This window comes from Pagrus pagrus (assembly GCF_965226575.1).
Source record: "Pagrus pagrus genome assembly, chromosome: 19".
Classification (NCBI taxonomy): Eukaryota; Metazoa; Chordata; class Actinopteri; order Spariformes; family Sparidae; genus Pagrus; species Pagrus pagrus.
The window spans coordinates 26,066,181-26,080,245 of NC_140203.1; the positions used below are offsets into that span (position 1 = coordinate 26,066,181).

The window sequence follows — 14,065 nt, forward strand, 5'->3', positions numbered from 1 at the left end:
GGTACTAATACTGCAAGACATGTCATTAAATGACCCTATCATCATATAGAGTTCATTTAATGTAATACATATGGATTCATTCATTCATGGGCCATATTTAAGAAGCCCCAGCTCTTCTTATTTGGTTCCCAGATATACTTTACTTATACAGTAGTTGCCAAATAATTCATTAAACCAACTACTTTACTTATACTTTTCATATACAGTTACTTAACCATATTTTAGTTGTACTATACTAAGTGCATAATAAAATGTGTTTTTTTGGAACAACTTAAAGTATATTTAGTGCTCTTTAAGAAATGCTTAACTTCAATTTTAAGATAATTGCAGTAGATTTTATTGTACTTAGTTGTGTTAAAATGAAACAACTTTAAGAACATTTAGTGTAATTCAAATGCATTAAATTACATTTAAAATACCCTTTCTGTTGTATTTGAAGTACTCTCTGAGTATATCTTAAATTACATATGAATTTATTTATTTTACATATGACACTTTCAAACAAATCAAGCGTCCAAATAAAGCAATGCCTCCCATCCCACTGAAGACCTCCATTTCTTCCAGTCAGTACACAGATGTCCTCTGGGTCAGGCCCGGGCTCTGCACGATTCCTTCTCAGGACACACACCACATCACACACTGCTCCATGGACCTGCTGGCCTCAGTGTCTGTGTTCTGTAGGGTAAAATAAAACAGAGCCCATGAGCAATGAATACTGTACAGGTTTTAAAGGAGAAAGTGCATCCCACTGTGTGAGGCAGTTAACAGAGGTCACCTGAAATATGCTGCTTTCATAGGTAGGTAACACATCTTATGGAAAATCCCACCTTCTGACTTGACCCTTCCATGAAGAGCCTTCCGAGGAAGTTACGTAATGTATGTAAAGAATTGTCTGAGCCTTGTCTGCTGCCTGATCGATACTGAGCATGTGCAACCCTTAACAGAGATGAGAAAAGAAGCAAGACGTCTTACTCCTTAGCAACTTCCGTAATAAGATCCAGAAAAAAACATGTTTAATTTTAGAATATGAAAATTATTTTTAAAACAAGTTTTTACGTCTTCTGGATGCAGTCTGATGAGGTATTTGATCTTCTGCCTTCTTCCTGCTCGTTCCCTGTTTTTCCAGCGTGTTTGTGATGATGAACATGACAAACAACAATGTAAAAAGAGTCAATCACCTATTTTCAGCAGGTTTCCCCATGTTTAAAAAAAAAAGCACATACCCACTAATTTTGGTGTATAAATGGAATTAAGCTGCTGAGAGCAAAGGTCGATCAGTTAGCCTCATCGAGAACAGTGCAGAAAACTGGCCTATGGGAGTTTGGCTACATTGGTACTATTATCTAAGAAGAACCATGTCAAGGATTTCAGTGACATTTAAGAAGCTAGATAAGGTTTTGAAAACACTAGTCAAAATTCAAAGCAGTGTGTGTTGCAAACATAATCCTTGTGAACACTGTGTACTAATATCAAGGCTGTAAATGCACGTTCTGCTCAGCAGAACCCTGACATGTTGTTGATGAACACAAAGACACAAAGACCAAGATGACATCATCTAGTATGCAACAGACCAAACATTGGTTTGTTGCATACTGGACACGATGAAGGAGTGATATAACATCTTTGAATTTTTTATATACATACAATGGAAATCAACACTCTCAAATACAAAAGCTTCAAGGAAATTCTACAGTTAAAATAAAGCTAAATTAAAAAACAAATGTAACACTATATTTAACTAGCTCTGTGGCACTTTCTTATGCAGGACCAAACAACTTCTCGATGTGGCAGAACTACATTAATACTCGCAGAGCCAACATTTGGTTGAAAGAAAGTAAAAACTATTGGAGATATGGATTTTTGAAAATGACAGGTTCTTTGTTCTGGTAAAAAATGACTTCCTGTTTTTGATTAGATTATTTCAATAGACTTTTTCAATGAATGATTGTTGCCAAGGTTCCTCGGGGTCTCTTGGATGTTCAGGACACATTTCAATCCAGTGAAAACTAAGGGATTGGGCCAAACTTGAAAAATTCACTTAAAAATTCAGCTATAGGATTTTGCAAGGTTCTGTGAATTTAATAGAGGTTTCAACATTAGTTTTTTCAAGAAAAACCATGACATGACGTGGGATGTCGGGGTCCTAGGTGAGTTGGTATGGAATGACCCCTTAACCAAACAGTTTAGGGGTTGTTTTTATTACGTTTTTTTGTTTGTTTGTTTGTGTGTTTGTTTGTTTGTTTGTTTGTTTTTTACTTTTAAGACTTTGAACCAACCCTGTACCCTTACGGTGTCCCACCCTTAAACTTACTGGCTGCACATCACAAACATAACAGCTGGCAGTAACAGTAAAGGAGTAAAATGTCAAAAATAATAAACTTACCTTGTGTTATAGGGCGGTGCAACCAGACCTCTGTGCACATGGACAATGCTTTTATGTTGTCAAGTTTTTCTGGTAAAAAGAGAACATGTTTTCAATTATTACTGTCATGTTCGTTTAACCCTTAACACATAGGCCCAAAGATAACATATTTAACAAACCCACCCAACTTCCCTCCCAGGAAAAAAAACAACACCGCTACACAGTCATCAGTCATTTGTTACTTATTCATACAATTTAACATAACCACTGTGCAGCACAACTAAAACATGCAATATCTATGCGAACCTTCAGTAATACCAATGATATGGGTAGGTAAGCTGATAATAATGATAATTTCATACTCTCATATTAAAGGCTGGGTCCTATCTCCCCTGCTGCTGCTATTGAGAAAGAAGTGAGTTGTATTACAAGAAATGAAAGACAAAAGTCCCCCAAGACATAAATGCCCCCTGAAAACATGCTACAGAAGAAAAGCAGAAGCAGTAGGTGCTGCGAGAGAGTCTCTAGAGATGTTACAGGGAGTTTTCAGCCGCTGCCAAACTCCAAATGGATCAGACTGGGTGGAAACGTGCACCACCTGCCCGCCTCATTAGCTATCTGTGCTCCATTCAAACAGACCAACTTCTCACACTACAAATCCAGCCGGAGCCTCAGAAATACAGTTTCTGTATACGTAGGGGAGACCGGGGATGATAGTAACACTTTTTGTTTGAGCAAGTGTAACTCAGTGGTTATTTGTGCTAGAGATCTCAAATTTTAACATGTGGTACCCATATTTGTCTGCTGTAAATGACATACACTTTGACTTCTACTACACCATCACAGATTATGTAAATTAATGTCAAATACAAAGAGGTATGTTGTTACAACCTACCCCAGTACCGGGGTGAATTGTAACACTACTTGAGGATGGATGTAACAATTAAATTATTATACTTAAAAAAAAGATCCACACTTAAAATGTATGCAAGCACTTTAATGAATAATAAAGACGGAACCATAAACTTGTCAGAATACAAAAATAATGATACAAAATAAATAAAAAGTATAAGTTAAACATAATACAAATAAATACAATAAAATAAATAAAGATATATAACATAAAATAGATAAAATAAAGAATAATAAAGTATAAACTGGTGTGCGTTGTGTGTGTGTTTTGTAGCCTGAAACAGGTTAATGTGAAAAAGTATTTGAACACTTGGAGATCTGTGGAACAAACCACTTTTGAACAGTGTGGTGCAAAGCTGCACTAAATACTTAGTAAGTACAACATAAGGGGAAGGTTGTTACAACCCTCCCCATGCCAGGCAGCCATTAAAAAGCTTACCATTTTTAGCATTTAGCTTCAAAGCTAGCACTAATGCAACACATCAAATTAAACTAGAGAAACTACTACTTGAGCCTATGTAAGTGAAACAACTGTATCTACAACACAATGGACACTATGCAAAAAATATTTGTGATGGAAATTTTTACTTTCTTACCTGAAAAATCATTTTTTGGCTCCAGAACAGACAGTTTTCAACTCAGAGACATGAGGCTTCACCAGTGAGCTAAATTTGCAAGTGGGCATGGACTGTATTGATGACATCACCACAGCTCATTTCTGATTGGTCAAACTGAGAGTGTTACAACTATCCCTTTGTTACAATCATCCCCGGTCTCCCCTACTCCACTGCTCAGTACAATCAGTCCGGATGATATGCGACAAATTTGAGGTGGATCGTTCATAAAAGCTTGAAACTTGGTACACTTGTACAGTTTGAGGAACTGAACATTTTCAGAGATGGAGCCATTGCAAAAATGTCATGTGGCAGCCATGGCGGCCATTTTACTTTCTACCATAACTGAATTCTGTTTTTTGCATCATATCTCCTGAACCCAACATGATAACACAAAAAGCTGATGTCTACCCCTTTGTTTTGAAGGTCAAGGATTACAATGATGCTGTATAACACATCATAAACTATTCAGGGGAACAGTTAATGCTGAATTCAGCGACATTATGAGAAGGAAATGACACTATCTGAGAACCCGGGTGAGACTTAATATCATGTCAGTTGCAAGCATGTTGTGAAGACTTTTAAAGCTTAATCCTTTTATGCATTAACCATGTTAACACAGTGACTGTACAGAGTAGAACAGTATTCTAGATATTAACCTTCATTTATTTAGTGGAGTTTCACTGAGAGCAAAGATCTATTTTTCAGGAACGCCCTGATCACATTCACACAGTTACCCCTTCACACCTGAAAGCTCTTCAGTACAACCGTAGTCTCATCTGTCAGCTACTGGAGCAGTCAGGGTTAAGGGCCTTGCTAAAGGGCACCTCAGTGGTGGTAGTGAGGGAGGGGCATGTGCTGCTGGTCCTTGGATTTGGCTACCACTTTAGCTACTTGTGTGTGGACGGTGTGTTGTTGAGATAAAAATGAGGTTAGGTAAAACTGGAGACCATCTTGCAATGAGATCACACCTGCTGTAATGTGAATGGTGCAGTGGAACAGATGACACTGGAGAAGTGAGTTTGGTGAAACAAATGAACTCTACCATATTTAATGTTGTACATTCCTTGCTCTGGTGTGATCCCATCACAACATGATCTCTAAATGTTTGTGAAAGAGTTGCAGGATTTGAAAGGATTCTAAATCAATCCTGAATTGGCTCTCTTTCTCCCAGACAAGTACGACATCGGGAATGTTGATTACTTCAGCTTTCTCAACAAAATTACTATTACCGAGCAACTCAGTCTGTTAGTTGCAGGTAGTTGAGTAACACACAAGTGACTGTCACTTTCCAATACTTTTAATCTGGTTGTTGTCAAGAAAACGGCTAAAATATTTTTTTTCCACATCTCTGAAAAAAACAAAAAACTTCAGCCAAAGCACAACAAAGTGAGTAAGATAAATAATTAGCAACTCATGTGAATTATTACCATATTTTTGTGATAAAGACATCTATACACTAGTAGAAAAAGAAATCTGAGTAGTTGTAATACATAATCATCTTCTAAGACACTAAAATCACAATTCTAGTGCATAACAATGTGATTAAAAGTCACTGTAAGTGGCCATTGGGTGCTTGAAGTAAAGTAATAAAATCCCTGTGTTATTGGCAGATGTAATACATGACAAGCTGGTTGTAAATCACTATACATAAGTGGTCATTGTCTGCTTTAAGTAAAGTGAAAAACAAGGTTAAATGAATGCACAAAATGCTGTAAAAATGATTTTTTAACAGGAACCAACATACATTATACTAATGTCTATGATGCATAATAGACATTGGGGTGATAATGGATTATATTATTATAAAGAATTGTGAATATTCATAAGTGCGTAAAACTATGAAAATACGTCACTATAGGCAGATTTAAAAGCATTTTAGGTATGTTAATAATGTGTGTTCATGCATTATACACATGGGCTAAACAGAAAGTGCTACCAATAATTAATATCACATTTATTTGACTAGTAAAGTTGATTTGATTTTAAGTAAAGACAAAGTTTTTCTTTTACATTGTACAAGAGTGATGAAAATGAGATAACCATGAAAAATATGTAATAACTGACAAATACTTGCAGGAGACTTCTGTTGCCATTGTTAATTACCTTCCCTGTGTCTGGTTCAGATATCTGTTGTATGCAAAACAAAACAAAACAAAACAAAACAACAACAACAACAACAACAACAACAACAAAAACCCATAAAATTATAGAACATCATTGTGAGTAAGATAACCAGTGACTTAATGAAAAGGTGGCAAAAAGATACATAGAAGACTTGTTAAAAGACTGTTCATGTTGTTGTTGTTATTAATTATGCCTCTGTTAAATACAGACATCTACTTAGTAAAACAAAACCATTGAAGCACATCAAAATACAACAAAGAACCAATTTATTAAATAACTGATAAACATAAGTGCAGAAGACAATTATTACTGCCTTACCTCTGCTGCTTCAGTCTGCTTAAAAAATAGATAGATAAATAAATAAAACAGGATAATCATTGAATTTTATAGTGTCAAAAAACAATTAACACCAAAGCTCCAGTTTTTACTACTCTAACAGGGTAAATCTGATGCCAAAGTTTGTTATTAATACACTATACGATATTTATTTAGAAGACAACAAGCCTTTTTCCTCTGTACATTGCCCATGACAGAAGACCAAAAGAATTTTGCTGCCGGAGGTGTAAGACAGTCCAAAGCATTCCTAATATGTGGCTTACCACATGGTTTATTCCAGATACCAATATATAAATGCCAAATAATGTTAGGGTGAATAATGTTACCCTCTGTGAGATTACAGTTCTTTAAAACTAAACAGAACCTCTGGGAATTGCATCAAAAATAAAAGTATATTCTTTTGGTGTGATTGGTATCCTAAATTTTTGAAGCAATTTTGAATAGAACAGGAACACACCATTTGTGTTGATCAATTGAACAGGAAACTAAATTAACTAAATTCCATGGTCAAACAACGAGCAATTAAAAAGTTATTTATATTTGTATAAATATCCTTATTATTCCAGATAGAGTATCTATGAGGACTGAAATTGTTTTGACATACTAATGACCAGGCCAAAGGGGCTTGCCTACGAAAATGTTGCCAATTTGACTGGGATTTTGTCGACAGCTTTACATTTTAACAAAAAATAAAGATATCAAGATTGTGAGATACATTGTCCAAACAAAAGAAAAATAAAGGAGAGTACTCCAATCAAACTGTTTATTCTTGCCACACGGACGTTTTCAGGCAAGATGCCCTTCTTCAGCATGAATTCTGGTAAAATCACAGTAAGACTACACAGGTGTGCTAATTATAGGTTATCCAAAACTGCACAACAGATATACCAGAAGCCTATTTGATACACTTCATCGACACTCTGATTCCAAAAGGACTGAATAAGGAGATTATTTTTCTTGTTTCCTGTGACACAAACATGTGCTATGTTGTTTCTGTGATACAGTTAGGTGCTATTCTGTTGTGAGATTTTGATTTATTTGTATAAAATCGTGTGGTCCTTTGCTCTCCTTCAAAAGGATACAGCTCCCCCTATTGGGGTATATCTGTTGTGCAGTTTTGGATAATCTAAAACTGATCACCTTTAAAAAAATAAGGGTGTATAAGGGTGGTTACCCGAAACATCCGTGTAGCAAGAATAAACATTTTAATGGGGGTGCTGTCCTTTATTTTTCTTTTGTTTATTCACTACAAGAGTGATTCAACCTGAATGTACTGAAGCTATATATGTGAGGTGAGCGCGTTGTTTCTTATTTGTAAGATAAATTGTCTCCAAGTCTCTGAGAACTCTAAAATCCCAAATAAATTTGAAAGGACATTATTTACACCCTTAATGCGCAGTCGAGTGCCCAGTTTAGACAGGGTGCTTGCCAACACTTTTAGCACAGCAGTTACAGGGAAGATTATGGCAAAAAAGAAAGGGTGTAAAAAACTTCTTTTCAAATAAACTTGGGATCTCTGGAGACTTGGATTAAGCTGGACCAGCTGTACAGAGCCATTTTGTTTAAAAACAAGTATCAAACAAGAAAGCACTGTTTCGCTGTGAAGTGCCAGAAATATTTTGTGGACTACAAAACTTCACCTGACTGTCCATCAGAGGTTGAGTAGAGAAGTAGACAAAATTGTAATTTTTGGGTGAATTTATCCATTAATTTGTATTTGTATTTGTAAGTATTAGGACCTAGTCCATGACCAGGACTTCCTGGATATGATGTTCAGCTTGACATATTCCTTCTCTTCCTCGATGGTTCTCACTCAGGTTGCCACCACAACAGATGACCTTTTGATCACAACTCCGAGCAGTCAACTCTACGATGGAGCCTTTGAACATGGTCCACTCAGAAACCATGTCCAAAATTTCTTTGCAGATACACGAGAAATTCTTCCTGTGGTGGTAGTCAAACACCTTACAGACAGGGGCATACCCAGGTCACCTTCATTTACTATTTTGGTTTACCAGGTCTGTGTGGTCCCATCATCTGATCATCTACCATTTAATCACATTCGTAAAGTCAATCATCGATCTTTGGCCTAAGATGTTCCAACATCAGGTACACATGTACAGTACAGACATTTAACTTGAAAATGTTGAAAATAAACAAACAAAATTAGGAGATTTCTCGAAGGCCAACTTCTTCTTAAATCAGAAACACAGCAGTGTTACTCTGTTAGTGCGTCTAAGGAATGGAAGCCAGTATAGTAAAATGCACTGAATGGCTTTCCACAGATACGCTAACTAGAGCGTTCATGAGTGTACGTACTTTTAGTTTTCTGCCTATCAAAGATGCAAAGTGATAAGTTTAACCAGTTTTTAACTAGATCTGATGACAGGACTACTACAACGACAACTGTAGGCTGCTTAGGCTTGTTGTGGCAGTAAAAAGTAATTATGTTTTATTGAAACTGGTGTTGGAATAACACATTTTGATTAATACTACTGAGTTGGCTTTAGAAGATGTTTGACTTGAACATTAGGTTACGGATTCTGAGTCTCTATGAGAGTCGATACAAATAGTTTCAGTGTCTTCTGTCATACTGACATTTTCATAGATATTTGACTATCCTGACTTAAGCTATGATAAAGGAACATGCAGTTTTGGTGGCAGTGATAGACATTAAATAATGTTTTTTAAATCAATGACAGCCTTTTGCAGAACAAGTGAAGTGTTATGCGGCATTCCAACTTGTGCATTACACTCTCAAAATTCAGGGCTCCTGACGGTTCCCAGGGTTAAGAAGAAGTCAGCTGGCTGCGGGGCTTTTCCCTATCGTGCCCCCTTCCTCTGGAATAACCTCTCAGCTGACATCAGACAATCTGGCTCTACTCACACCTTTAAATCTAAACTCAAAACTCACTTCCTTGACTTAGCCTTTAATCAGTCCTTGACTTCAATTGCTAGCTTCTTCAGTGGGTCAGTCTCAGTGTCAATGAGTTACCTATAGTATTAGAATTCACAATGTCCTGCCGACGAGAAACAATGTATTCTGATTAACATCACATTTCTCTAACTTTTCTTTTTGTTTTCTGTCCCCACAAGCTGCAAGCTGTGTCGCTCTCTCACTCTCTACAGCTTCCTCCTCTCTTTTCATTCAGGCTCCCTTCTGATGGACGACGGGCCCCTGGGACCATCTACCTCTCCTTGCTCCTGCTGCCTCACATATTGATGCTTATCGTCATACCCTGGGCACTACTGGATCATTGCTCTCCTGTTTTACTATCTCCTTATATCTGTATTTCTGCAAAATTTAAAGCCTGTTCAATCTGATCTTCTCCGTTTTACTGCTATTTATCCTGTGTGTCCTGCCCTCTTCCAGGTCGCGACGGTGGAGGGGAGGTCATGTGGCTCGGGCACCACTTGGCGATGCCTCGTCGTCTCTTGGATCCACACACTTTACATATATTATAATTTGTATCAGATATTCTAACAATGTGACTTGTAAACTGTGATTTTGTTGTTCTTTTCTGTACATGCAACATCTATTGCATGTCTGTCTGTCCTGGGAGACGGATCCCTCCTCTGTGGCTCTTCCTGAGGTTTCTTCCATCTTCTTTTTTTCCTTGTTAAAAGGTTTTTTTTCTCTCAATATGGCAAGTGTTTCCTCACTCGAATTGAAAGTCTAAGGACTGAGTCGTTCACTGTACAGATTGTAAAGCCCATTGAGGCAATGTGATTTTGATTTTGGGCTATATAAATAAAATTGATTTGAAGATACGAACAAATGAGATGATTCAGCCATTGTTTGGAAAATATAGGGGCGTTCCAGTAGCTCAGTTGGTAGAGCTTGCGCCCCATGTACAGAGGCTGTGCCTTCACTGCAGCGACCTAAGGTCTGAATCCTACTTATGGCTCTTAAATGCATGTTATCCCCTTTCTCTCGCATCCTATTTACTGCAACACTTCAGCCATTTTATCTAAAAAATATACATACTGTATTAATAGAAAATGTGCAACTTGACCATGGTCCTGGCTGGCCCAACACAAATGAAATAGTGAATTATTTGCAGTAATTGTGTCTTGATAGAAATTGGCTCGAACTTTGCTTGTGATAGCTGAATTGAATGAAATCAACCTACCTAGTGTGCTCCAGAACAGATTTTGGACAGAAGCAAAACTTGACACATTGTTCAATAGAGTTGGTACGCGTGAGTACAGTAATTGTTTTTAATGGCTTCATAAACAACTATATAAAACAGTTCATAAAAATTCATGCACTTTCAGTGTAAATTCATTTGGAAATATAAAGGAAATTTATGTACAACAATGTGAACCGTAACAGTGACTTCATTCAGTTGGGTGGTTCACCACAAATATACTTGGCTGCATAGAAACATTGACATTATTATTGCCTACGTAGAATAGAAAATGAAAGGTAAAGAAAAAAAATATGTAAACAGTCTAGTTTATTTAAGATCTAACAGGTGCTTCTACTGAAAGACAATTGTCTTTTTTTCAGACTGTGATTTTAGAAGTCAGTTCTTTTTAACTCACCGATTTCCACACTGAGGCAAAAGAACTAAGAACTAGTGAATAAAACTGAGTATCGTTAATGAACTTTCCCTTTACCAAAAATTACATTCTGAAAGCATTATCATTAAAAGAACTATTATACAGAAACTCACTTGTAGGACGACAAAAGAGCCTGAGTTGATCGGGAAAAGTAGAGTCATAATAAATCCCAAAAGCCTGAGGAAAAGACCACTGATTTACTTCTTTACAAAAATTTACAATAGTATTAGTGAAGGTAAAACAACATGAAAAAAATAAAAATTAAAAAAAAAATCCAATTGTTGTTGTTTTTTAACAACGAAGATGATATTAAATAAATCCACACCTGGTGGAAAAAGAAAACCTGCTGAGGAAATGAGAAATGCTGTAAATGTATAAATGAGGTACTAATGGTGGTGAGCCTGAGCCCAGACTGGATTCAACAAAACACCTTTACATCAACTTTTAACATGATTCATGTGACAACTGACTTCTCATCAAGTTAACACTTAAATTAAGGTAGATAATCACATTAAGCATGATAGAGAGACAGAGACAGACAGACAGACAAACATAAAGAAACAGTCAAATGCAGGATCCAGTGTCATGGGTTGGTGGGAATATGAGGCAGCACTCAGGGTCAATTGTGTCCATTTAAGATTAAAAAAAAAAGTTTATAAAAATAACAAAAAATTGTGCTGCATGCTGTTGAGCCAACACAACGATGCAGTTTTAAACTCTTAAATACAAAAATATTCTTTGATTTTTATTATCTGCTGACGGGTTTGAGCCGCTCCCTGGCGTTCATCTCCCAGGTTCCAGAGATCAGCTGCAGCTGAAGCGAGGAGATGACAGCCATGAACTGACTGATACACAGTGCTTCGAACAGCTTTAGGTTAGAGTCCACAGTCCCTGTAAGGCATTTGCTGTGTTGCTGAGTCTATGGTCGCTATAAGCAGACCCGGACAGCTCCTGTTATGTCTTGCGGCTGGTCCAGATCTGCTCTGGTGTGCTCTTATGGTCTGACGAGTAGTCGAAGGGTGAGCGGTGTCCCATGGGTGAGCGAGAGTCGTAGGGTGAGCGCTGGTCTCTGGGAGAGCGGGGCCCGCTGGCTGAGGCTCGCTGCTCTGCCTGCCACTCCGAGTGGTAGCGATAGGATGAGCGGTGGTCTGAATGGGAATGATCCTTCATGTCCGGCCGATCTCTGCTCGAGCGGAAATCCTCTAGCTTCCTGTGCTTACTGTCATTGTAGTATCTGCACATACAGAAACAGGATGACTTAGCAACAAGGCAGATATGATACTAGAACAACAAAACTCTTTTGATGTGTGTTTACTGATATTCTGAACCAACTTCAACTTTGATATTTGATTTTGTCATTTGGATGACTGTAGACTGTAAGTGGAAAGATGAGTTGGCATAGATAGACCACTTGATGTGACATGTCATTAAACTGTACCATGTAATGCTTGCAAAACATTGGTGAAAGCCTAGGTTCCAATTACTGCAAGTCCGGCTGCAAAATGGGGCTAAGTTGCCCCCCTTTTCGGGCCCAAGCATTGTGAATTTGGGGGAATGTTTTTTTTTTTTTTTTTAATAATATAAAATAAAATTTTGATAATGGAACGGAAACTGATGGTACTCAACACCTCAAAAAGGTATGTTTGCAGTTGCCATACCTTGACCAACATGGCCTCCATATTTTCTGTCAACATGACCATAGCATAGCACTTCAGATGCTGTTTTTGCCACTTATCACGAGTACAGCAAGAAAAAAAGAAACTGACCTAGGGAAGTGAAATGTCTGACAGCAGGTTGGAGGCCGATTGATATTCATTGCATATATACACTGATCAGCCACATCATTATCACCACTGACAGGTGAAGTGATTAACACTGATCATTTATTACAGTACAATGTTTTGTTGGGAAACCTTGGGTCCTGGTATTCATGCGGATGCCACTTGACACAAATAATCCCACACTGTTGCAGGCAAAGTTCACCCTTTCCTTGCAACTGCACTGCCCGATGGCAGTGGCCCCACCAGTTAGACAATGTGCCCTGACACAGAACAGATAGGAAAGTTTGACTAAAACACAGTACAAATAGCTACCCATGAAATTAAACCACTGAATGTCATATTACAACCAGTGAAAAGTAGGAATCTAAAAAGCTTTTTATATATATATAAAAAAAGATTAAATGATTTAGTAATATAACATCTTTGAATTTTTCATGTATATGCAATGAATATCAACACTTTCACATAAGAAAGTTTCAAGGAAATTAAAGAACTCCTTCTTGGGAAATCTACAATATATATATATATACATATATATATATATATATATATATATATATAAATGTTTTTAAAAAGTGTGTTAATAAAGCTCCCAAGCTATATAGATCTATAATAATAATAATAATTATATATTATATATATATAAAAAAATAACTACTCATTTATTGTGCAGCTTTAGATTGAACCCAACATGAACGACGGAAACCTTAAAAAATAAATAAATAAAATTAAAAAACGATAACATTTGTAAGGGCAGTGTAGTTTGTAATGTATGTACCAAGTGCATTGTGCAGTGAGCGAGACGAGAATGCAAGCAAAGCAGAGAAAAAGAGTTAGCAATAAGTTTTTAAACTGGCATTAAGTCTAGAGTATAGGTTGGAAAGTACCATCTCCAGAGCAGGGAAGTTTTGGCAGCTGAGACAATCGTATAAGAAATACATTTAGACCTCTGTTTCACCGGTTGAAACCTGAATTTATATCCTTATTTCCTAAAAATGTCCTTGGTCCCCTGGGAAATTCCTCTGGTGAAAACACTCTAAATGAACCACACCATTGCACTGAGCAACATGTAACTCCATTACCATGAACACATGCGCACACTGTAGTTTATTTTGACTTAATCCCTCTTACACCGTCCTGCTGCTTCGGAAACTTACTGAAGCACCAAATGTGGATTAATAAAATGCTGAAAATAGTCCTATTATTGGCCTTTAATGATTTGATTGATTCAGTAGGAATCAATGGGCTTGTGGCTGAGAGCCACAGGCATAGTACAGAAATAAGAAAGTATTTAAAGACCGACTAACATAATTTTCACTGGGATTCTTTGACATTGTAAAAATATGGAATGACAGCTTTATACTCCA

The 14,065-nt window shown here is 37.0% G+C and overlaps 1 protein-coding gene across 1 annotated transcript in view; it reads right to left on the reverse strand.

Moving 5' to 3' along the window:
• Positions 1–10,539: 10,539 nt before the first annotated feature.
• Positions 10,540–14,065, reverse strand: part of chd1 (chromodomain helicase DNA binding protein 1) — a 52,211-nt gene continuing 48,685 nt past the window's right edge. The window contains exon 36 of the mRNA XM_084383414.1: positions 10,540–12,151. Within this exon, the coding sequence (XP_084239540.1) occupies positions 11,872–12,151 (280 nt within the window). The 3' untranslated portion in view covers positions 10,540–11,871. The remainder of the gene's footprint in view (positions 12,152–14,065) is intronic.